The sequence below is a fragment of the Ochlerotatus camptorhynchus genome, unplaced genomic scaffold (genome assembly GCF_037179485.1).
Source record: "Ochlerotatus camptorhynchus isolate MF236.1 unplaced genomic scaffold, CSIRO-AGI_Acam_v1.1 ptg000007l, whole genome shotgun sequence".
In the NCBI taxonomy this organism is placed as follows: Eukaryota; Metazoa; Arthropoda; class Insecta; order Diptera; family Culicidae; genus Ochlerotatus; species Ochlerotatus camptorhynchus.
Genome location: NW_027040499.1, coordinates 1,670,890 through 1,696,189, shown reverse-complemented (window position 1 = coordinate 1,696,189; position 25,300 = coordinate 1,670,890). Strand labels below are relative to the sequence as shown.

Below are 25,300 nucleotides of genomic sequence, written 5' to 3'. Positions count from 1 at the left end.
AGGACCAAAAACTGAAACATTAGTGCAATAACTGCCTCCCCTACCCTAGTCAATTATGGTTAAATTGTTCTGTAACAGCTAAACAAAATCCACTATGGCGATAACTGGGGCTGCCAGATTTCTTTGCCGGCTGTGTTCCACTTCATCGAATGCGAAAAATAGGGCACATTGCATTTTTTGTATGTGGTTGTGAGTACAACTCCATGGAATGCTGAGATGAACTTCATGGGAGTTGTTAGCAGAAGACGATGAAAATTTGAAGTATATGATCAAAGATAATTTGGAGAAGAATTAGGAAGTAGCTCTAAAGAGGATTCAAAGGTAATTCTAAAAATAATTTACTGACAATTCAAAGGCAATTCTTACCCCAACTCTAAAAAAAATGTTTCAAGAACTCAATCGGTAATGATGATTCATCAAATTATCAACTTCTTGATTACCACTTTTCTTGCAAAATCATTCTATCATTCGAACAACCTTCGAACAACGGACACCCACAAGATCGAAAACTATATCATATAGGTAAGAATCAGCATAGAATCATATCGAAACACCGACCGTAATCTTATCGGCTCGGTTGGCCTACGTTAATAACGGCCACTCCTAATCAACAACGAACGAAACCGTTAGCGATTGGTGTCTTATCACCTTATTGAACTCCCGCTGCGTTATCAAACCAGATCCGTGGATACTCAGTCTCGAACTAGGTGCCGAACGGAACAGTTGCAGCTCAGTCGAATCAACACACACTTTCAACATGCCGATCACATTGTACTATGCCCCGATGAGCCCTCCGGCTCGGGCCGTGCTTCTGCTGATTAAGGAATTGGGACTGGCGGGAATTAAGGTACGTTAGGTTCTTCATTATACCATTGAAAAAAGTATGATAATAACAGTCGATGCCAAATTCAGTTGAAGGAGGTGGACACCATGGGCGGTGGTACCAGGACCGAGGAGTTCCTCAAGATGAACCCAGAGCACACGATTCCAACGCTGGACGACAATGGCTTCTACCTTTGGGAATCCCGTGCCATTTTGACCTATCTGGTGGATGCCTACCGTCCGGGACATGAGCTCTATCCGAACATTCCCAGAGAGAAAGCACTCATCAACCGTGTGCTGCACCACGAACTGTCGTCATTCAACCCGAAAACACTCGGTCAGATGATTCCATTCTTCCGACGTCAGACATCGGTGGTGACCGATGAGATGAAGGCCAAGATAAACGAGGCATTTAGCAATTTGGAACTGTTCCTGATCCGAAACGATTGGTTCGCCGGGGAGAAGGTCACCATAGCGGATCTCTGTATTTTGCCGACCATAGCCTCGATGGCGGTAAGTGAGCGACGGCTAATCAGGTGATGAATGTGATTACAAAATTTCGGATTCGCCTTCTAGCATGCCGGATTTGATCTATCGCCGTACCCTCGACTGGCCGCCTGGTATGATAACTGCAAGGTGCTTAAGGGCTATCAGGATGACGAAGCAGCTGCACAGCAGGTTGGAGGCTTTTTCAGATCGCTCGTGACCGAGGGACTGTAGAGATTGTGTGAGATAAGATAATCACCGAATGCCGCACACACGTATTTTGGAGTTATGAACGAACGCTCACGCGCGATTTAAATGTAAACAGTACAATTGAACCGATATTACACACTTATCAGACCGACGATGAATTACTGATAAACGAACCGCCGATGAGTTTGCTGTTACCCCTACAGTTCGAAATCCACTGACGGGGTGGGGTCAGGAATTTGTCATGGTTAGGGTTGCAAAAAAAATACACGAATCCTGTTGGTCAATATTTTTTCATTCATACTCTTGAATGTTTCCGGCATAGACTTCGTATTCCTGGATTTTGAACTTGAGGGCATCGCATGTGCCTTAAATTCCATCATCTGAATTTGGATTCTTCAAACATTGTCGGAATTTAAATATGGAAGATGGGTTAAATCCATAGATTGACTGATTCAGGTATTTCATTTTTGATTCATAATCTAACTATCCGATGTGCAAGAAGCGTCAATCCGCTTGTGAAAGATCCATCGCAGAACAGTTGCCAGACACTTCGGCAACCGCTTCCAACCGGGAGTATTTGAGCATGACCAGTTCATAAGTGAAAATCAATGCTACAATCTAAACGCAAGGAGAGCAAATCCCATTCAATTACTATTTAGCTATTGCACACAATCACACTTTCTGCCACTCACAGTGAACACAGTCCGATGAGTTAAATAGAAGAACCGCTTTCCGGAAAGTGCTCCCACTTCCACCCGCAGCTGCAGATAGTACCGCTCCAGCTGGAATCAAATTAAGAGAATTATTATTATTGTTTCCATTGAACACCGTCCGACCACTTCAAGTTGCTCACATCCGTGCACCAATATTCACTGGGAATGCGATGCACCGCCCTCCGGGCGCTCCTTATCTCTCGGTTCAGATTGGCAGCCATCAGCAGTGTCGTCCAGGTGCGACCAATTAAGAAGCCAAGAGAGTAGCAACAGTAGACGAAGGATATTGCGAAACGGTTCTGCCTGGTAGGAGCAAAAGAGGATTAGGGTAAACGCTCCTATTGTTGCGGTACGTTAGAAGCGATAGGTTCCAATAGTTGTGTAGGCACAACTATAGAAACCTAACGCTTCTAACATACCGCAACTATAGGAGCGGTTTCCCTACTTTCCAGGAGAAGAAGCAAGTGACCGAAATAGAAATCTGTTTAGGTGGGCACAATGTCTAATGATGGTTGAAAAAGAAGCTTCAATCGAAAAAATGCTGTTAGTAAGGCCTTGGTGGGTGACGGAAAGTGAATTCTTGGAAAGCTAGGGACTTATTTCAATTTAGAGTTGTCTTAACTGGTATCAATTTTATCTTCTTCTTAGTTACTATTAGGTTGCAAATGGAGCATTACGCTTACCTTCTACGCTTCAACTAAGAACTTCAAATAAGTGTAAGGAATTTTGAAAAAAAGTTCAGGGAATTTTGTAGAAGATCTAAAAATAGTTCAATAAACTTCTAAGAACTTCAGGGATCCTTGAATCAGTATAGGGAACTTCGTTGCAGTTTGTCAGAGATCTTACTTCAAAAAAGCTCCATGAACTTCTAGGAGGTTTTGAAAAAATCGTTAAATTTCAAGGACTCCATAGATGCTCAAGAATATTTGTAGATGTCTTAGGTGTCTTTCCAGAAGTGAAAAGATGTTTTGTTAACTTAAGGAAGTATTATACATGTTGTATAAATTACAGGATATTTTTTCAACTATCCTTCGTATACAGCAGGAAATATTCGAAATGTATTCGTAAAGTTCTCTGGATATTTTTCCAAGACTTCAGGTTGATCTAGTTCTGAAGATCTCCAACTGTTTAAAAATTCAAATATTCTTTCAAGACTGGAAGTATTCAAAAGTTTGCCAGCTAATTGAATCTAATGAAATCTTCAGTGATGAATCTTGATTTTTTGATATGTTTGTACACTCTCTATAGGGAAGATTCGTACCATGGCGATTTAGCTATATTGTCAAGAATTAGCACTGCAGCAGCTGAATTCCGGGCATAAATTTCAACGAAGAGATGGAAATTTCTACATAAAGTGGAATTTACGTATTCACGGCAACCTAAGCAGCGATCATCTTTCTATAGTATTTTTCTCTAAGGAACGCACACATATGCAGTATTGGTTTGTTTACAATCTTTTGCTGCCAACTGCTCTAACAATTTCAGTCAAAAGAATTGTCAAAAACTGTTTTAAGGTGATTCCTTGTAGAGTCCACAAATGGCCTCCACATAGACTATAAATGCACTTCCACCTCGAATTTTGAATTACACAAAACTGGGAAATTAGAGTTCCATTTCACCTTAAATTGCTACTGCATGTATGCTGCAGTGCAGCAAACGTAGAGTAACAGTTTCATTGTAGTACGTGTCGTGGAAGCTGATATTTGTGCATTTAAAGTTTCGAAGTGGTAGCGAGAATAAGGATCTCACAACGAACCACATTAAAACGCTTTTACAAAGCTCCAATCTTCTCTAGTGAGAGCGACTATTGTGGGCAACATCTTTTTATTCGGCAACCTTTCTATTTGAGCTGCGTTTTAAACAGCTCTGCTTTCATCGGCAACTTGAAATCAGCAGCATTTTGTAGTGCGTGTGTTTTATTTCAAAAAAACTCTGCTAGATTGCTTTTCTCAGTGGTAAAATTGTAATCAAATTGAAGTTGAAAGCCTAAAAAATCATTTGAATGCATTCAGTGAAATGTTTTCGTAAGAAAATCCAGTGAAATTAGCGTTTTAATTTGGGTTGCCGAAAATAGTCTGCCATGCCGAAGCCGTCATTTCCCCTACCTAATATGTATAAATTTCTTTATTTTCGATGAAATTTATGAACGGAATTCAGCAGCAGGATAGTTTGAATGGCTTAGGACATACAAAATTCTGCTTTTTGTGTGTTTTTATTTATTTATTAAAGAAATTATATACTGAAAAACCTCTTACCCGTATAAAACACGTGTGAATAGTAAATGGTGAATTAAATTATAAACTGATTTTTCATAATTTCTGTCAGATGTTAAGATTTTTCGAAATTTTTAAATCTTAATTTTACTTACTCTCTTATCTCGAAGAATTTTCTTCTTGAAAAATGCTGTAAGTCTCAGAATCTAGATAAGTTTCCCAACATCTTTAATTACAAATTTTGAAGCCTAGGAGATTCAAAGCTTGTCTATGTCTAAAACTTTTTTTTAATCTCTAAAATTTATTTTGAACAACATTTCATAGAATTGTTTTATGCATTTATTTTGTGGAGTTTTTATGATACTTTAGATAAGGTCAATCATATTCTAATTATTAAAATTCTTATTTCATTTGCTTTTAGTATTCATGTACAAGAATATTTATGAAATGACTATTAAGGAAGGATCTTGCAATTTTATCTTAGTTTTAGAATTAAGAATTTAATTTTGATTCCTATGTTTAACTGATTATGGAATATTCAAAATCTAAAAAAAGCTGCGTACAAAATTCATGGAATTACCAAACTCTGAGAATTTTCATAAGTTTGAGAGACTTAAATTAACGAGATCCGGACGCTATGTGATTTCATTACAAAAAGCATGAACAAACGATCATTGCTTGTTCAAAACCAGTAAGCTTTTAAAGCTCCCCCAATCGAGGTCTCAATCGTTGTTATGAAATAAATATAATCAAATTTATTGTTTCACCATTAAAATAGAAGTAAGCCTCAATGTAATATTATTGGTCACAGAAAAAAGTACCAAAAACAAGTTGCCTTGACGCAATTTAAATGAATAGCATCTTTGCGAGTTCTTATTTAACCGTAGTTTTGCAAAATAAAAAAAGCAACAAGCCCCCCCTAGGCCCCCTCCAGATAAATTCGCTAGCTACGCCATTGCCATTTTTGTATTTTACCAACCCAGTAGGGTAAAACAATCCAGCCGAAAAAAATCTCCGGACTAGGAATCTTACTCACTGCCACTAGCATAATGTAATTAACAATCTATTTTCGTGGATATGGGAAGTATTCATCGATATGGAGTTATGTCACCACAAATCATTTATACCTCAACAAAGGTTAGGAATTATAGGGATAGGAAAAGGCTTTCGATATAGTTTTGTAGGGTTTCTGATTTTCTTTGAAAAATTCGCAGTTAAATTGCTCAAAAATGGTACTCAGAATTCTTAATATTTTAGTCACATACTTGTTTAGTTTAGTTGAATAACCTCTCATTCAATTGGTTCTGTATTGTACCAATTTAATCCAATCTCCTGGCTGTTAGTTTTTTGTTCATAACTCCAAACTGGTAAGGGACACCACTTTAAAGTATTCACCAGTGGAAGTTTTCAAGCATGAAAAAGGAATCATTACCCTGAAAATTATTTTTCCTGATTTTCCTGCAAGTTTATTCAAGCGTAGAAATTTTCATCGAAAACATTTTTCAGATAATATTTTTTTATGGATTGCTAATAGGGGAAATGTCTCTAATGCTGGCCTATGGATCTAAGATTAGGCCCATCGCTAGAAATCTGCTATTTATCAATTTTATCTAGATGAACGCGTTATTGGGACGTTACTAATGGATATTTTTGGTTGCTATTGAAAATTTAGCCGATTGCTGAATTTATGTATGGGCCCAAATTAGGGACACTTAGGCCGACATTACTTGCATTTCCCCTTTAATCATTTCACCAAGCAACGCTTTTGTAGGTATAGGGAAATTTACGCATTCTTATCAATTGCATCCACGCTTCCATTAGCATTTCCTCAGCGTCATGCATACGTAACATGACGTGTTTATATGTTTATTTATTAACTGCTTACTCCTCTATCCATTCCAATCGACAGAATTGTCCAAAACTGTTTGAAAACGTTTTTACAACACATCGAACTTCTCAGTTGAGTGCGACTATTGTCGGCAGCTTTTTGTTTATTCGGCAGAGTTTCCATTTGATCTGTATTTAAGCCAGCTGTTCTATTATCGGCAACTCAAAATCAGCCATTTGGTAGTGCACACATTTCATTTTAAGAAACATATGGCATAATGGAATTGCTCAGTCGTAAAACTTAAATCAGATTGATGCTGAAAGACTAAGGAATCGTGTAAATACATTCAGCGAAGTGTTTTGATGGAAAAATACAGTGAAATTAACGTTCAAACTTTGCTTGCCGAAAACAGTCAATGGGTGCCACAGCTGACATTTACCCTACGTGATATCCGGAAAAATCCAAAATCAAATAACCACTCCAAATTATTTGAAATTGCTCTTCATTCAAACAACCATAAATTCTACCTTTGGATAAATTCATAATATTCTGAGATCCTTCGGCCCAACCTGTCCGATAATTTAAAAAAAAAACCATTTAATCACTCACTTGCCCAGCCATATTGTGCTCTTCCATTGATGATTGATGAAGCCGTGAACTACTTTGATGAGGTTGTGAGCCAGTAGACTGATGCAAAATTTGACTTTTTCGCTCCACAGTGCTTAAATGGTTTCAAATCGGGTTGTGATCAGCCTCCAAAAGTAACAACTCATTTGGTTAGAAACAGACTTCGCACAAACCATTTGAAGTTTACATGTAAATTACTATGGGAAATCTCAACTTTTTGTTAATTGCCTTCTAGTCTTTTTCCATATTAAGCTGCAAAACAGTTCGATAGCTATTCTTATAGAAAATTTTCTCAGCTACAACTTTGCTGAAGATCGTTTCTTTGTAAAACGAGACAGGAAATAGTTATTAATTATTTAAGAGACTGGTAAACTTATGACATGATCAAGCAGCTGCTCTGTAGGCAACACTGTATTTTGCAGTGTGACATAGTAGCCATAATTTTTGTGTCCTATTCAACGTCCCAGAAACACCAATGTTGCCTGCTGAGCAGTTGATTGAGCATGATCATAAGACATCATTGCATTGAACCATCAATAACTTTCGATCCTAGCATTTAATCAAAAAGTGGTCTTCAGCAAAGTTGTAGATGGGAAAGTTTCCTACAATTAAAATTGAAAGCTTTTGAAGCAGACCGATATGGTGAATTATTAGATATACATGAACAAAAATCTTGGTTTTACCATAGTAATTCCCATACAAACTTAAATGGTTTGTGCCATCTCAGTTTCTCACCAAATGGGTTCAAATTTTGAGAGGTTAGTCAGTATCCGATATGGAATCGTTTAAGTATTGTGGAGCGAAAATTTCAAATTTTGCATCACTCTAGTGAGCCAGCCAATAACTCTATGGTGTGCGTCTGATACAAACTGCTAAAAAACCTGCATGGTCTAATGCTCGTTTACGGCGCTTGAAGCGTTTTAGACCGAACATTCTTCGCAAATATGGTCCAAACCCGTAGACCATTCACAAAGCGATTATTTTTGTTAGCAAGTAATGCGTATCGCGTGTACATGTACAACTTGCTTACTCCACAAGAACTACACGTTTCATCAGAACCGGTGTTGTAGTGGTAAGCGCTACTCACTCCAAAGGGTCTGGGTTTGATCCCAGTCGGCGCCGCCGAGATTTTCTGAGGCATAAAATCTCTGATCACGCCTTTCTTCCGAAGGAAAGTAATACTGTTGGTCCCCGGTTTATGAGTTGATGGGTCGATAGGTAGGGTCCAGGTGTGGGAGCTGCCTCCCTGGCATTGGTAGCATTGGTACTCAGTACGGAAAAAAAGATCGACGGAAAACAAATCAAGGAAAAAAAAAGAACTACACGAGACGTATGCAGTGCTGCCATGGCAAATTTAGTTCTATATAATAAAAACTAGGATAATGATGTATAATTGTCAAAGATTTTTTTTTAAACCTTGATTTATTTTCCGTCGATCTTGTTTTCCGTGCTGAGCACCAATGCTACCGACGCCAGGGAGGCAGCTCCCACACCTGGACCCTACCTATCGACTGATCAACTCATGATCCGTGGACCTACGGCTTTACTTCCCTTCCAAAGGAAGGCGTGATCAGAGATGTTATGCCTCAGAACATCCCAGTGGAGCCGACTGGGATTGAACCCAGATATGCTGCGGTAAGAAATAATCATGCTTACCACTAAACCAAAGATTTTTTTTAAAAACGAAGATTTTCAACATCAAGGCATAAAATTTGATTTACCATAGGCCATTTAAGAAAAAGCTGTTCTAATTTCACTAAAACGCTAAGAAATGCAAAACGTTTTTGATGACAATATAAGGACTGAGATGTTTTATGTGAAGCCATTTTACTTGATCCTAATCCGTTTAGTTTTATGATTTGTATAAGGACTGAGATGTTTTAACTGAAGCCATTTTACTTGATCCTAATCCGTTAAGTTTTATGATTTGGCACACTGTTCTGAGCACACCTACCGACTGTGAATACCTGTGTCGGCACATTCTTGCAGTGGGTTCGGCACCGAAGTGATAGGTATCGATCTGTCGCACATATTGAGTAAAAGATAAAAACATCCAATAAAAAAGCAAAAGAAAAGTTGAAAACCTTTGACGTAATTTCATCATTCTCGATATTGTGAAAATTATCTAGTAATCTAGTGAACTTAATTATAGCGAGGGGGCGACTTTATCTACGATGCAGGAAAAATTATGTAGATAGAAAGAAGATTGATGACGATTCTTTCCTGCAAAAATATGCTGCGCGATCCAAGTAGAAGCGAGAAATGAAAGAATATTTTTCAAAGATTGATTAGCTAGAGTGATATTTGTTGAGCATCTAGCATTGAAACTTAGATGTGTGTCTAGATAACCTATAAAAGTTGGAAACTCGAAAACTTCCCTTCTTCCGCATGATGTGAGTTTATGGGCTTGGAATTTTTGAAGGAGTTGACCAGCTCTGGTTCAAAAGGCGGCCAATTTCCAGCAAACAGCTTCTGTAGTTACCTGTCGACCGTTTTTTGCGATTCCAGTTTAGCACAAATGCTGCACCAAATATTCCGCCGCCATAGTATTCAGCCGAATATCAAGCTTTAACCTATCTAAATTTCACCACTCGATTGAAAGGAAAAGGCAGAATATCAGCAAAAATGTATATAAAAACACCGCACTATTCGGTGCAACTCTACGTATTACTCAGATTATCATCGATATGCAGTTTTTGGTTTGTTTTTAATCAGAATGTGACGCATAACGACGCCGGTGGTGTAGTGGTAAGCGTGATTACCTCTCACCTCAACAGGCCTGGGTTCAATCCCAGTCGGCGCCGCCGGGATGTTCTGAGGCATAACATCTCTGATCACGCCTTCCTTCGGATGGGAAGTAAAGCCGTTGGTCCCCGGTTCATGAGTTGATGGGTCGATAGGTAGGGTCCAGGTGTGGGAGCTGCCTTCCTGGCACGTCGGTAGCATTGGTGCTCAGCACGGAAAACAAGATCGACGGAAAAAACAAACCAAAGGAAAAAAAAACGAATGTGACGCAAATGCCAGCTTACAGTGCTTCATGGACCGCATTCATTTCATCCTTCTCAGTTGGCTGTTATGTTGATATTAACAGGTTCAATCGGAATTGCTGGACCTAACAGGAAGTTCTGGAATTGGACGTTCCCAAAGCCTGACAGAAGTTTTCTTATTACCTTGCTGTCTGAACATGAAACTTCTTAAAAATCCTCCGTATTTCCTTTCATGTTTCAGATCTTCATGAAAGCTCCAACCATTTTTGCTGACCAACCTTCCAAGTTCTCTTATTTTTCCTGGAGTTCGCACTTCTCCTCTGATGATGATGTTGGAATTGACTTGAAATTAATAAAACTGCTTTAAAGACTTCTAAACTTCACGACGTTTTCTGCAGTACCGTGATTTTTTTTATTTCTGTGAAGCTTCTGACTTTTTTCCTTGATCTAGACTGTCATTAATGATTGGAACTTTTTTTTCTGGATTTGTTTTTCGTCGATCTTGTTTTACGTGCTGATCACCAATGCTAGGCAGCTGCCACACCTGGACCCTACCTATCGACCCATCGACTCATGAACCGGGCACCAACGGCTTTACTTCTTTTCCGAAGGAAGGCGTGATCGGAGATGTTATGCTTCAGAACATCCCGGCGGGCCGACTGGAATTGAGCCCAGGCCTGCTGGGGTGAGACCTAATCACGCTTACCCCTACACCACCGGCACCGCTAATGATTGGAACTTCTTGAAGGAACTGTTTTAAAGTATTCAAAAATTTAACTGAAAATCTCAAAACTTCTTTGAAGTTCTGATGATTTTCATAATAATCATGAAACTGTCCTGAATTCTTATAACTGCCTGAAGTTACGTAACTTCCCTTAAGATCCTTAACGTCAACTGAAGCTTTTGCAACCGGTGCTCCTGAAGTTCCAAAAATTTTCCTGAATTTAATGAATCTGCTCTGAAGCTCTTTGATCTTCAGTGAAGTTCTCGAAGCTTTCCAGAAATTTATGGAACTTCCCTAAAGCTATCGGAAACTACCCTAAAGATCTTAAAACTTCCATGTTGTTCTAAAAGTTCTTAATGTTTTCGGAACTTTCTTTATATTTCTGAAATTCCCATGAAACTATCATATCTTCCTGAAGGTTTTCGCATTTTTTCTGGTGTTAATGAAAAAATAAAAAGTTATCAAAATTTTCCCAGAGTTCTTGGAATATCAATTCGGTTCCTGCATTTTTTTTTTCTGACGTTCATGGGTCCTTTAACTTTATTGAAGTTATCTGGACTTCGGTCTTGGAAAATCTGAAAACTTTCTGCACTTATTATGAAGTCAATCGAACGGAAGTTTTTGGAACTTGCTTCAAGTTCCACAATTTTCACAATGTTCGTGGAACTGCCATGAAATTATCAGAACGATGCCGAAGCTCTCTGAACTATCCTAACGATATTAGAAATAACCTGATCTTAGAATGAAATTCTTTGAAATGCTTCTCACAATTCTCTTCGAACTCAAAAAATTAAAACATTTGCTGCCGTGACCAGGATTGTGGCCGACTACAAGCAAGCAAATTTCCAACCCAAAGCAACGATGGAGGATACAAAGCAAAAAAAAACTTTCTTTGCATCGACATCGAAGTCAACAGTATGGATTGAGGAATCGTGACTGCTCTATGGATTTCGACGAATTACTACGACACCTTCAATAATCGATGACCAAACGGACAATCAACAAGTTTGGATAGCATCAGTAATCGCCAGCAAAATGATTCGAACGCCATCGTCAGCGATTTCCATTTAACGGTAATCAATTCCTTTTCCATTTCACTTTCCTATCCTACGATTTCCTGAACCCTGATTGAGTTTATTTTGCTAATGGCTCACTGGTAGAGTGAACATTTCCACAGTCCTCCATCCTCAATTAAATCAGGTTCCAATTCATATTGCTACTTCCTGTGAAGTCAGGCCTCGCACTCGGCGTAGTGCGCCAGGGTTTATTTATTTAATTTAATCTTCAACATAATGTTGTACAGATATTTTCTAGGCTATGTGTCGAATTCTATGTCTGTAAGTAGACTTACTAATGTTAAAATTATATACATCAAATATTTCATCAGTTATCGCTCAGCTTCTGAGACGCGCGGACGTGTTTTTCTTGACGTTTTAGCGCTATTTCAATAGTCAATAGTTGAAGATATTTTTTAGCTTTGCTATCCGTATCGTGCCGCGTCGCGTGTGCAGTGTCCGCGATGAGGCGTGAAAACACTTTCAAGATTGACTATTCGAGTTTCCCCGTGAAGCCGTCGTTCGAGAAAGTGCACGGCTTCTGCCGTTCAGTGCTCGGCCTGAAGAAAGAAGACGTGCAGAGACTACAGTGCCACCGCGGTGGAGCATGTGCTTTCGTCAAGGTCAATGACCTGGCGTTAGCACAAAAAATCGTTGACAATCATGACGAGAAGCACGAAGTTGAACTGGACGGAAAGAAGCACAAGCTTCGTATTACCATGGAGGATGGTAGTGTGGAAGTGAAGGTGCATGACCTGCCCGAAGACGTGTCCGAAGAGAAAGTGGTAGAGTTCCTGAGCGCGTTCGGTGAGGTGCTATCGATTCGCGAGCTAATGTGGGGTGAAGGCTACGATTTCGGTGGTATTTCGCTCGGCATATGGTCTGCTCGAATGCTCGTGAAGAAAAATATTGACTCGTGGGTCACCATCGACGGCGAACGAGCGCTTGTCGTTTACAAGGGACAGCTTCAATCCTGTCGCCACTGTCACGAGCAAGCGCACACTGGCATATCATGTGTCCAGAACAAAAAGCTTCTGGTCCAGAAGAGCTACGCTAACGTGACGAAGCAAACGGGTCCACGACCGCAACCAAAACCAGCTGGTCCGAAACCAGTCAAGCCGAAACCTACCGCACCACCAACGGCAACGTTGGGTGCATTTCCCGAATTGCCGAAGCAGACGGACACGAATGCGCAGAGTAGTAGCCAGGCCGCAACAGCTGTAGCGTCCCTGTGTCCGCAACCACTACTAGCGCAAATGTCGTCGTCGCAACGAGTGCCATCGGTAACTGCCCAACCAGCCAACACCAGCACGGCTACGGTTGACCTGTTCAAGAAGCCCCCACACGCGCTGCGATCGCAGAGCAAGAGCGGGAATGGCAACGAAACCGACGAATCTTCAACATCCACGAGTAGCAGGCGGGACAGGGCCGACCGCCGAGCAAAGAAACCGCGCCGGACCAGCGAGGACGAAGAGCGGGGTGGAGAGAAGCTCCCATAAATGGCTCTCACATCCTACAACGTTGCTTCCATCAACATCGGCACCATCACGAACCCTACAAAACTAAATGCGCTCCGAACCTTCATCAGTAGCCAAAACCTCGATATTGTGTGTCTGCAAGAGGTTGAAAATGAGCAGCTCTCCTTGCCTGGCTTCGTCGTTTTCGCCAATGTAGACCACATGAGAAGAGGTACAGTAGGGTGCTTCATTCTGAAAAAAGTGATGAATTTCTGATGGGCCACCCTCCAGTTCGATTCATAGCCCCAAAATATGAACCTGTGCAAAAATTGGTAAAGATTGATGAAGGTTTAGAGGTCGCGCCAATGATTTGAAATTTGTATGGGAATTACTATGGAAGAATTTAAAAAATCGCTTATATCGCTATAACTTTGCTTCTACTTGTCCAAATGTCGAAAAAATTTAGTATGTTATTGCTATGGCAATAAACAAAAAGCCTACAGTTGCTACGCTCAGTTTTGCAGCGTATCAAGAATTATAAAAATGTGAAAAAATGGCAAAATAGGGTAACTTGACAGATGAATATGTACAATTCAACAACGCCAATTTCATCGCAACAACAACAGGCTTGTTGATCATTGTCATGACAACCACATATTTTTTTTTTCAACGTTTGGACAACTACAACCAAAGTTAGAGCAATGTAAACGAAAATCAATAATTTCCCATACTAATTCACCAAAATCTCCATACAAAATCCAAATCATTGGCGCGACCTCTAAACCTTCATCAATCTTTACCATTTTTTGCACAGGTTCATATTTTGGGGCTATGAATCGAACTGGAGGGTGGCCTATCAAAAATTCATCACTTTTTTCAAAATGAAACACCCTAAGGTACAGCTATTGCTCTGAAGGACCACATCCATGCCACTCACGTCGAACGAAGTCTGGACGGCCGACTGCTTGCGCTGAGAGTGCAAGATACAACTATCTGCAACGTTTACGCTCCCTCCGGCTCTTCGCAGCGCGCAGCTCGGGAGGATTTCTTTAATGGGACGCTTGCCTACTACCTCCGTCATCGGACACAGCATGTGATTCTGGCTGGTGACTTTAATTGTGTGCTGCGAGCATGCGATTCAAGTAGCCCCAACACAAGCCCCTCACTCAAAACAGCTGTGCAGCAGCTCCAGCTGCACGATGTGTGGGAAAAGCTTTGTCCACGCGATACAGGCTTCACCTACGTCAGCAGAAATGCTCAATCGCGCCTCGACCGCATTTATGTCAGCAGCGTTTTGCGCGATAATCTGCGAGCAGCACACACGCATGTCTGCTCGTTCACCGACCACAAAGCGCTGACACTCCGAATATGCCTCCCCCAACTTGGACACGAACACGGCCGTGGATTCTGGTCACTTCGGCCCCACCTTCTAACTGACGAAAACGTTGGGGAGTTCCAATATAAGTGGCAATATTGGACCCGCCAACGCAGGAACTACGGGTCATGGATGGAAGGGTGGCTCTCGTACGCTAAGCCTAAAATAAAATCGTTCTTCAAGTGGAAATCTCGAGAAGTTTTCGACGAATTCTACAGCGCACACCAGCGCCTCTATGCGGAGCTACGGTTAGCGTACGACGGGTATTACCAGCACCCAGAACTGATAACCACGATCAATCGATTGAAAGGGGAAATGTTGGCACTGCAGCGTAATTTCTCCCATACGTTCATGCGGATCAACGAAACGCACGTGGCGGGGGAACCACTGTCGATATTCCAGTTGGGGGAGAGGCGGAGAAAGAGAACCGTCATCACACAACTGGCCACGGAGCAAAATGCAAACATCGAGGAACCGCAAGCGATCGAGACGCACTTGCTGGGCTATTTCTCCGAGCTCTACTCGGAAGAAGCAAACGGTGGAGACGACAACAGCTTCGTTTGTGAGAGAGCCGTTCCGCCGAACGACCCACTGAATGAAGCCTGCACGAGTGAAATCACCACGGCAGAAATTCTGTCGGCAATAACAACAAGTGCTCCCAGAAAGTCTCCCGGCTGCGACGGCATCCCGCGAGAGTTTTATTACCGCATGTTCGACGTTATCCACCGAGAGCTGAACCTGCTGCTCAACGAAGCGCTCAACGGCAATCTTCCCGCCGCATTTGTGGAAGGCATTATCGTGCTGGTTAAAAAGAGAGGAGGAGACAACACGGCACGATCCTACCGTCCGATCTCGCTGCTCAACAGCGATTACAAACTGTTCTCCCGCATTATCAAGACCAGGCTAGAGCGGGTGATGAGAGCCCACCACGTGCTGAGCGATGGACAGAAATGCTCTAACTCCGAGCGAAACATCTTCCAAGCCACCCTTGCTCTGAAAGATCGGATCGCCAGTCTCCGTCACCATCGCCGTGCCGGGAAGCTCATAAGCTACGATCTCGATCATGCGTTCGATCGGGTCCGGCACTCATTTCTCTTCTCGACCATGCGCTCCCTCGGATTCAACGAGAATCTCATCGCTCTGCTGGCGCAGATTGCCAATCGCTCAACCTCACGGCTGCTCATCAATGGGCATCTCTCTCGCTCTTTCGAAATCCAACGCTCCGTACGGCAAGGGGACCCGTTGTCCATGCACCTCTTCGTGCTGTACCTCCACCCACTGGTGGTCAGACTCGAGCAAGCGTGCGGAAATGATTTGCTAGTGGCCTACGCGGATGATATCAGCGTCATCGTCACATCGGTCGGGCAAATCGAGGCGATGAATGGTCTGTTCACTCGCTTCGAGCTAGCCGCCGGCGCCAAACTGAACTTGCGGAAGACTATTGCCATTGACGTTGGGTTTTGCGAAGGCAACGCGATCATCACCCCATGGCTGCAAACAGCGAATGTAGTCAAAATTCTGGGTGTTGTCTTCGCAAACTCAATCCGCTTGATGACGACGTTGAACTGGGATGCACAGGTAGGGAAGTTCGCGCAGCAAATGTGGTTGCACTCTCTACGGACACTAACGTTGCACCAAAGAGTCATCATGCTGAACACGTTCGGCACCTCCAGAATATGGTACCTGTCGTCGATACTGCCGCCCCTTGCCAAGCACACTGCGAAAATTACATCAACGATGGGTACCTTCCTGTGGAGAGGAATGGTGGCCCACGTCCCAATGATGCAGCTTGCACGGAGCAGAGAAGACGGAGGACTGAAGTTGCATCTACCAGCACTAAAATGTAAGTCGTTGGCCATTAACCGGCACCTTCGTGAGATCGATTCCCTTCCTTATTATAGATCCCTTCTGCTCCACGTAAATCCCCGCCCAGCAATCTCCATAGATCTTCCTGACCTCAAAATAATCCTATCTAGTTTATCCCAAATTCCCCACCAAATCCAACAAAACCCCTCCGCCGATCAAATCCACCAACATTTCGTTCTCCAAACCGACCTGCCAAGGGTGGAACGTAATAGCCCGACAACCAACTGGCCGCGCACGTGGCGCAACATTGCGGCGAAGCAGCTCACTTCAGCGCAGCGGACGAGACTGTACCTCCTGGTCAATGAGAAGATCGAGCATCGCAAGCTATTTTTTGTGATGCAGCGTGTGGCGGACGAGAACTGCACACATTGTGACAACCAAACGGCGGAAACTCTCCTCCATAAATTCTGCACCTGCACTCGTGTTGGCCCGGCTTGGACGGTCCTGCAGCAGAGGATAACAGGCATTTTGGATGGATGGAGACGACTCACATTTGAAGACCTGGTGAGACCTGCCTTAATAGGAATAGGAAATACGAAACGTGTGGAAATTCTTAAACTTTTTATTAATTACATCTGCTTTGTTAATGGAAGTAACGGTAGAATTGATGTAGCTGAGTTGAATTTTCATCTAGATATAGAAAACTAATTGTAAAAACACTGACAATAAAAACTAAACTTTTATAAAAAAAAAAAAAAAAAAAAAAAAATGTTTTCGGAACTTTCTTTATATTTCTGAAATTCCCATGAAACTATCATATCTTCCTGAAGGTTTTCGCATTTTTTCTGGTGTTAATGAAAAAATAAAAAGTTATCAAAATTTTCCCAGAGTTCTTGGAATATCAATTCGGTTCCTGCATTTTTTTTTCTGACGTTCATGGGTCCTTTAACTTTATTGAAGTTATCTGGACTTCGGTCTTGGAAAATCTGAAAACTTTCTGCACTTATTATGAAGTCAATCGAACGGAAGTTTTTGGAACTTGCTTCAAGTTCCACAATTTTCACAATGTTCGTGGAACTGCCATGAAATTATCAGAACGATGCCGAAGCTCTCTGAACTATCCTAACGATATTAGAAATAACCTGATCTTAGAATGAAATTCTTTGAAATGCTTCTCACAATTCTCTTCGAACTCAAAAAATTAAAACATTTGCTGCCGTGACCAGGATTGTGGCCGACTACAAGCAAGCAAATTTCCAACCCAAAGCAACGATGGAGGATACAAAGCAAAAAAAAACTTTCTTTGCATCGACATCGAAGTCAACAGTATGGATTGAGGAATCGTGACTGCTCTATGGATTTCGACGAATTACTACGACACCTTCAATAATCGATGACCAAACGGACAATCAACAAGTTTGGATAGCATCAGTAATCGCCAGCAAAATGATTCGAACGCCATCGTCAGCGATTTCCATTTAACGGTAATCAATTCCTTTTCCATTTCACTTTCCTATCCTACGATTTCCTGAACCCTGATTGAGTTTATTTTGCTAATGGCTCACTGGTAGAGTGAACATTTCCACAGTCCTCCATCCTCAATTAAATCAGGTTCCAATTCATATTGCTACTTCCTGTGAAGTCAGGCCTCGCACTCGGCGTAGTGCGCCAGGGTTTATTTATTTAATTTAATCTTCAACATAATGTTGTACAGATATTTTCTAGGCTATGTGTCGAATTCTATGTCTGTAAGTAGACTTACTAATGTTAAAATTATATACATCAAATATTTCATTAAACATACGACAGCACAAAGTCCACGGTTCGTTGAATCCATAGTTGGTCCGATGGGTAGGTTGCCACAGAAGCGTGTAACTACGTAGAACTCTTTGAGGAGCATTGATGTAGATTTGGCTCACAAGAGAGTTGCCATCCACGTCACCGTTAAGCAATCCAAACACGAAGAGTCGCTGAAGTAGATTCCTCCTTGCTGCCAACGTGTCCAGGTCAATCAGCCTGCACCGTGCTTCGTGAGGCGACCAAATTACCGAATCGTTCCAGGGCAGAACACGTAAAGCGTATCTTACGAAGTTTCGCTGAATGGCTTCGATTCTGTTAGCTTGAATAGCGTGAAAGGGTGCCCACACAACAACAGCATACTCTAGAAGACTGTGGACGAGAGCACAGTATAGTGATTTCAACGCGTAGATGTCCTGGAATGCGTTTGTGTTTCGTTTCAAGAAACCTAATGTGGCGAATTCTTTAGCAGTTATCATGGAGATGTGCTCATTGAATCTGACTTTAGAGTCAATGATAACACCCAAATCCTTAACTGAAGAAACGAAGAGCAAACTACTGAGTCCTATCCTATAGTCATGTCGTAAGGGCTCCCGTGAACGGCTGAAAGATATTGCGCAGCATTTTGTGACATTAACCTGCACACCGTTCAATGTACACCAGCGCAAAAGGGTATCAATATCCTTCTGGAGTGCGCAACAGTCAAGTCTTGACTTAATTGTACGAAAGATCTTTAAGTCATCGGCGAACATAAGTTTTGAAGAACACAGTCGACTACACAGATCGTTCACGAACAGGATGAAAATTAAAGGCCCCAAATGGCTACCTTGGGAAGCACCAGAGGGTATCTCGAAACTAGGCGAACTAACACCGTTAATGCTCACATAGGCTGAGCGGTCAGTTAAGTAAGACTGTAGCCACTTCGTGGCCCAATTAGGTAATCCCATACACCTCATTTTGTCCACTGCACGCACATGCGGAACCCTATCGAACGCCTTACTGAACTCCACGTAGATCGCATCAACTTGTCGTCGTTTTTCAATGGAGTTGATCAGCGAGTTGACAAACACCATTAAGTTGGTTGTTGTAGTGCGTTTCCTCACGAAGCCGTGCTTATGTTCGGTAATTGTTGGCGTGACCGCTTGATATACGACCTCATATACGATCTTCTCCAGAGCTTTTTGGAGGCAGCTTAGAATCTAAATTCCGCGATAATTTTCAACGTTGTGGATGTTTCCAGCTTTGTGAATAGGTGTGATGGACGCAACCTTCCACATTGTGGGGAAAACACCACTAACTAGCAAACGATTGAAGATAATCTACACAGGTGAAGCGAGAGATGCAGAAAATTTCTTAATGAACGATGGCGGCAAACAGTCTGGACCAGGGCCTTTAGAAGGATCTACAGATGAAAGAACTTTCATCACTCATCACATCACTTTCATCAATTTTGCGAAGAGTTCAGAAGCTTCTTCCGCGGAGTCAGCACGAGCTTCTTTATAGGACACATCGAGTGGTGTACCGCCATTCCGCCTAAGTTTCTTCACGTAGGTCCAAAAAGACGATGGATCCCGCTTTGCCTCCGACTCAATGCGCAATACATATTCATGGAAAACTGTGTTCAACCGGCTGGTGTAGTGCTCCTCCATGTCGTGAAGTAATCGCCTGTTTTCCTCAGTCCGTTGTTTGAAAAGACGTTTCCTTGCTTTCCGTTGTCACACACGGCACACACGGCACAGCCACCGCAACGAGTCTCACAGCGACAGGATCAGCAACTCGGATCATTTGTCCCTCTATTCCTATATTCCTACATCCCGATAACCATGTTGAATGGTATGAATTACCGTCTATGGATTTACCTGTGTAAAATTACATCCAGTTCGTCAAGCAAGTCAAGTGAACAGTCAATCGTCGTCACAGAATTGAAGCCAATTTGCAGCATCGATCAACCAGCAATATCGTCGCACCAAATCTCATTCCACGATAAATTGTTGCTAAAAACATCCGTTTTTGAGGGCCGGGATGTTGCGGCTCACCATTTTTTAAGTGTTTTTGTTTATGTCTTTTGTCAAATAGCTAAATCTCAAATGAAAGGCATATCTGCTACAGTAAAACAATACCACATTGGAATCAATACATGAAATATTTCTGTACCTTTGTAAACGGAAAAGAAATTCTCATTATATTTAAATTCAAATAATTAATTGTAAGAATGTGATATAAAAAGCCAAAGATTCCTAAAATAAAATACATTATACTATTTAGACTACGCAGAGGCACGCTGCCTCTAGGAGACCAGCAAATTGTGAGTTTCATTTGCACTTTGGATTCGCCTTAGTATTTCGGCGGTTGGAATACTCTTCTTCGCCGAACCACGGAACAAATTCCCAACGTAGGGTCTGGTCAACCCTGAAATGTTCCTTGGAATATCGTTGGAATAATCAACGGTAATAAATTCCCACGGAATTTTCCTCGAAATAACCTTGAAATGCTCCTCAGTAAAAGTCCTTTCGAATTATTATCAGAAATTTCAATGAACTCGTTTCAAAATGCCCTTTAAATTTTACTCCTTCCCTTGAAATTCTACTCACTTTGAAAGTTTCGTAAGAATTCGCTTGGATTTCTCATTAAATATTATTTGAAATTCAAGTCAGAACTCTCGTGGGAAGTTTTCCAGGAATATTATCAGATTTACTTGTAATCCTCCTTTTAGCATACTCCCGAAGTATTCTCCGAAAATGGATCCCTTTCCTATTTCTCCCTGAAACTTCTTGAAATCATCCACAGAATTCATTTGGAATTCTTTTTGAATTTCCATGGCGTCCTCTTCAGATATCCTTAGGAATTAACTTTAGAAATTCGTATCAATTTTCATTAAAATTTCTTGCGAATCCAATTTAGGGCTTACTTGGAATTCTACTCAGAACTACCTTGGTGTTCATGTTTCACATAGAATCTGTTCCTCAGGTCTACCTTGAAAACAGATTGCACTTGATGGTTTCCTTACAGTTCATCACAGAACTCCTTTGAAATGTGTTTCTTAGAAATTATCATCCTATTTGATGAGCCTTGACAAATCTTGATGTAAAGCTTGAGTCATTTAATATCTGGACGCACTGATTATTTTACTACAGTGCTCCTAGATCTGAAATGTTTTGACAGCAGTTTGCTTGAAATGCTTCCTCTTTTATTTAGTGCTGAAAAGTTCGTCACGATTCATTTTGTTTAAAAGAAGTAATACTTTATGGAAGCAGCGAACCAAAAATTAATTTTGGACTCCCACTTGGAAAATCCGACGTGGTCAAGATCATAGAAAGCGTCGTAGTGGAACTAAGGATCGGAAACTGCATTTGTAGGTGTTGAGAACGGTTAGGGCAAACCCGGGCTGTCGGATTATGATATCACCAAGAAATTCAATGCCAGCCACAGCACCGTCAGAAGGATTCGTCAGCGATAATGATTTCGATCTTTTCGGGCCAGTAAGCCACCAAACAGGACACTGAAGCAGAATCTAGTGGCTAAATGGGGTTCTTACAAAGTACGAATGATGCATCCTTATGGACGACAAAACGCACGTGAAGATGGATTATAGGCTTACTGGTCAAGATGATGTCCCTAACCAGTTCAAATTCGTTTTTGTCGATACATTTTCAAGAAAGCTTATGAATTCCTGGATTTGCCTGGAAAAAATAATATTCCCTGAAGATTCCCGGTTTTCCTGTTTTTCCTGGTAGTAGACGCCTTGAATTTCTATAGTAGTTTTTTATTCTCCTTGCGGACATGAGACGGAAAATTGTTGGCGATTTGAGTCCAATATTGAACAGCCTATTTATGCTTCTATTAGTTGCTGATTATTCTCTTTTTCAAACCAGCAAATTTTCTTCGCAAGTGTTAAGATTTAATTTTCTCGAAATTGGGCCCGATGACCATGCGGCCTACTTACCGTTCGGCCTAATGACAGTTCAGCCTAATGAACGTTCGGCCTTATGACGATTCGGTCTAATGACCTTAAGCCTATTAACCTAGAATCCGCCATGCACATTCAATATAATTTGCTTGACATATCTCATAATAGGTTCTGGTATAAGTTAAAGGTGCCCGAAACACCAGGAACATGAGTTATCTGCTTCTGTTAACAGTTGAGTGAACACTGATCTACAAAGTTTTGGATAGCGTTATTTTTAGAAACTTAGCTGTGAAAAACTTGTAGTCGTAAAACTATGACTTATAGTGTAAGGGTGTTCCTCAAAAAACAATTAATTACCATAACTCTTATATTTCTAGTTTTAAATAAAAGTCGTCTGCTACAACTTTTTAATACTCGTTAGGTTCTATAAAGTGCTCCGCAAGTTCTCTAAAGTTCTACGACGTTCATTGAGCTTTTACAAAGATAGCTGATAGATTTATAGGAGTTATTTTGCTGTACTTTTAGAAAACTTCTAGAGCTTCTACGCAGTTCACTGACGTTTCCTGAAGATCGATCAAGATCCTTGAAGTTCTACAAAGTTCCATGATTTTTTACGAATTTCCTCGAAGTTCTATGAAATCAAATGATGCTCTCTTAACTTCTACAAATTGCCCCTGACTCGCTGTCAATCTATCCATCAGGTCACATTTCACAAAAGTAGATAAAATTATTATTTTTCGTAGTGTACCAACAGCGTATCATAGCGTATTTTCAGGGATTTTGAATGTACCTCGCCTTGTTTTAGGGTGTCCTGCTGAATAGACGGGTTAGTTTTAGAAAATTTTCTTTAAACCTTCCAAAAACTTCATAAACATAGTGTACCAATGGCGTACCTTCCAAATCTGAAGTTAATTTTTAACGTACCTGAAAATTTACGATACGATACTTACTTGTATAAAACTCATTAAAATACATTAGCTGTAAAATCTGACTTCGTATTTGGATTTCTCGGGAAATTTTAGCCCGATTTGACCCAAAAAACATATTACTTGAGTGCATTCTACACTACTTTATGACCAAATACGTTATTTTAAAACAAGTAGAGGAAATGGCTCTAATGTTGGCCTATGGATCTAAGATTGAGCCCATCGCTAAAAATCTACTATTAATCAATTTTATCCAGATGAACGCGTCATTGGGACGATAATAATGGATATTTCAGCCACTATTGAAAATTTAGTCGATTGCTGCATTAGTGTATGGGCCCAAATTAGGAGGATTTAGGCCGACATTACATCCATTTCCCCTATATCAAAATACCCTTGAATACCTACATCCAGCTAAGTATTCTGTTTACCCATGAATGTAGATAACCAACAAACATGGAAGAGGGCAGTTTTAAATATCTTCAAGTATGCAGTATCAGCGGCGCCGGTGGTGTAGTGGTAAGTGTGATTGCCTCTCACCCCAAAAGGCCTTGGTTCAATCCCAGTCGGCGCCACTGGGATTTTCTGAGGCATAAAATGTCTGATAACGCACATCCTTCGGAAGGGAAGTAAAGCCGATGGTCCCTGGTCAATGAGTTGATGGGTCGATAGGTAGGGTCTGGTGTGTGGGAGCTGCCTTCCTGGCGCCGGTAGCATTGGTACTCAGTACGGGGAAAACAAGATCGACGGAAGCCAAATCAAGGAATAACAGAGTATGCAGTATCAATATATATGGGTACAGGTTGAACGTACCTCAAGGCGAATCAAGTTCACATGGATGGGATGGACAAATTTTCTAAGGAAAATTGAATTTTTATGATTAAAATAATTACTTGAAGGAATGTACACTACTTTATCGAACTGTGCATCATGCGATCACATCAATCACATAATAATTGAATTTCAATTTCATTGGAATACATATTGAGTTACCAGAACCACATTGTTTGAATGGGTGCGATATCCTACGCAGGTGTGGAAGCTGCCTTCCTTGCACATTCGATTGCCGCCGTCAATGAATGGTAATCGATGTCCGTCGGTGATTGGCACTAGATTGCGGAACAGAGACCGACGTTAAATAAAGGACAGAAGAAGAACCACATTGGCCTTTTACGGTAAGCGGTACGAACTCACAGCAATGATCCAAATAGAAATGATTCGAAAAAATCCATCCATTATATGCAATATATAATGTCAACACCTTAATGGCATCATAAAATTAATCATTCAGATCATAACCATCATGTGAGCCTGTTACGAAAATGTTCATAATCTGCAAAAAGCCAAAGTGCCCAATCTAGCGAAGAATTCGAATTACTTACAAAATGATAAAAAGGGTCCCAACTTCAATCACCATACTTACTCCAAACTGTGCAACAACTGATAGCATATCAGAAATATGTTATTCCAACAGGAACTGATCACCAACGGTGACAGCAGCTGGTCCACCTTCTCCAGGAATTCACTCAGCATAACATAGTGCTCTCGGATCTCCATCCAAAATGGCTCCTGTTGAGGCCCAGCAGCTTCAACACGGCCAAAGAACTGCCGATAACGAGCAATCACATACATACTGATGACCATGATCAGCACATCCTGGTACGTCCAAGCCATCGTTACAGCATAGATCACGTACTGCAACCGTATTGCGAAAGTATCAATTTGATTTGAATTTGATTGAAAATTTGCACTTACGTGAGCAAAGAAATAAACCGGAATATTGTAAGGCATCCAGTTGAAAATATACGCAAACCGTCTACGGGCATAGACCTCCATGGTATAAGAGTACACTTTATTACACCGAAGCCATTCCCTGTACTGAATGTAGACGCCATTGAAAGTTGCAAATAGGTGCTCCACTGGAAATTCATCAAATAGGTTATGAAACAGAACTTGAACATTCGCGAAATCCTCACCAGTTCCGAGAACAATCCAGCCAGCAGCCATCCTCCAGCAATTCACATTTAAGCGAACTTTTAGCGGATTGTAAGATTTTTGTTGGAGTACAAGTTCTACCTTATCGATTTCTGTGAGAAACTGACTCCAGTTGCTGGCCATCTGCACCATCAAACTCACAATGACCGACGTGTCGATGAAAAAGTACACCCCTATGATGTTCGAAAAGTTGATACCACTCCTGATCAAACCACGAATCTCAACTGCAGCCATCAGAAACGAACAGATGATTATCACAAAACTATGGACGGCTCGGAAGGAGCACCATCGAAACTTTACCGTCAAGGATGGAGAAGATCTAGCTGCGCCGGGCACCGGAAACATTCCGAGGAACAAAGCGAAAGTTATTAT

At 41.3% G+C, this 25,300-nt stretch overlaps 3 protein-coding genes across 3 annotated transcripts; 2 read left to right on the top strand and 1 right to left on the bottom strand.

The window, feature by feature from the left end:
- Positions 1–686: 686 nt before the first annotated feature.
- On the top strand, positions 687–1,691 carry LOC135697349 (glutathione S-transferase D7-like). The gene is made up of 3 exons (XM_065216966.1): positions 687–847; positions 913–1,335; positions 1,399–1,691. The coding sequence occupies exons 1-3, from the start codon at positions 758–760 to the stop codon at positions 1,540–1,542; spliced, it is 657 nt and encodes a 218-aa protein (XP_065073038.1). The 5' UTR covers positions 687–757; the 3' UTR covers positions 1,543–1,691.
- A 331-nt stretch (positions 1,692–2,022) lies between these two features.
- Positions 2,023–25,162, bottom strand: LOC135697089 (gustatory receptor for sugar taste 64a-like). Its single transcript, XM_065216680.1, has 6 exons — positions 24,910–25,162; positions 24,689–24,852; positions 24,357–24,628; positions 2,372–2,534; positions 2,211–2,300; positions 2,023–2,136 (listed from the first exon to the last, which is right to left on the bottom strand). Exons 1-6 carry the CDS (start codon positions 25,160–25,162, stop codon positions 2,023–2,025), a joined length of 1,056 nt encoding a protein of 351 aa, XP_065072752.1.
- Positions 12,061–14,614, top strand: LOC135697800 (uncharacterized). The gene is made up of 2 exons (XM_065217615.1): positions 12,061–13,354; positions 14,019–14,614. The coding sequence occupies exon 1, from the start codon at positions 12,130–12,132 to the stop codon at positions 13,162–13,164; it is 1,035 nt and encodes a 344-aa protein (XP_065073687.1). The 5' UTR covers positions 12,061–12,129; the 3' UTR covers positions 13,165–13,354; positions 14,019–14,614.
- Positions 25,163–25,300: the final 138 nt, after the last annotated feature.

What these genes read in the sequence shown, in the direction of transcription:
- LOC135697349 (XM_065216966.1), top strand. Translation starts at nt 758, where the DNA reads ATGCCGATCACATTGTACTATGCCCCGATGAGCCCTCCGGCTCGGGCC. An exon ending in TGGGACTGGCGGGAATTAAG is followed by an intron (nt 848 to 912) that starts GTACGTTAGGTT and finishes TGCCAAATTCAG; the next exon opens with TTGAAGGAGGTGGACACCAT. An exon ending in CGACCATAGCCTCGATGGCG is followed by an intron (nt 1,336 to 1,398) that starts GTAAGTGAGCGA and finishes TTCGCCTTCTAG; the next exon opens with CATGCCGGATTTGATCTATC.
- LOC135697800 (XM_065217615.1), top strand. Translation starts at nt 12,130, where the DNA reads ATGAGGCGTGAAAACACTTTCAAGATTGACTATTCGAGTTTCCCCGTG.
- LOC135697089 (XM_065216680.1), bottom strand. Translation starts at nt 25,162, where the DNA reads ATGGCTGCAGTTGAGATTCGTGGTTTGATCAGGAGTGGTATCAACTTT. An exon ending in CAGTTGTTGCACAGTTTGGA is followed by an intron (nt 2,535 to 24,356) that starts GTAAGTATGGTG and finishes TGCTCCTACCAG; the next exon opens with GCAGAACCGTTTCGCAATAT. An exon ending in CTCATCGGACTGTGTTCACT is followed by an intron (nt 2,137 to 2,210) that starts GTGAGTGGCAGA and finishes CCTTGCGTTTAG; the next exon opens with ATTGTAGCATTGATTTTCAC.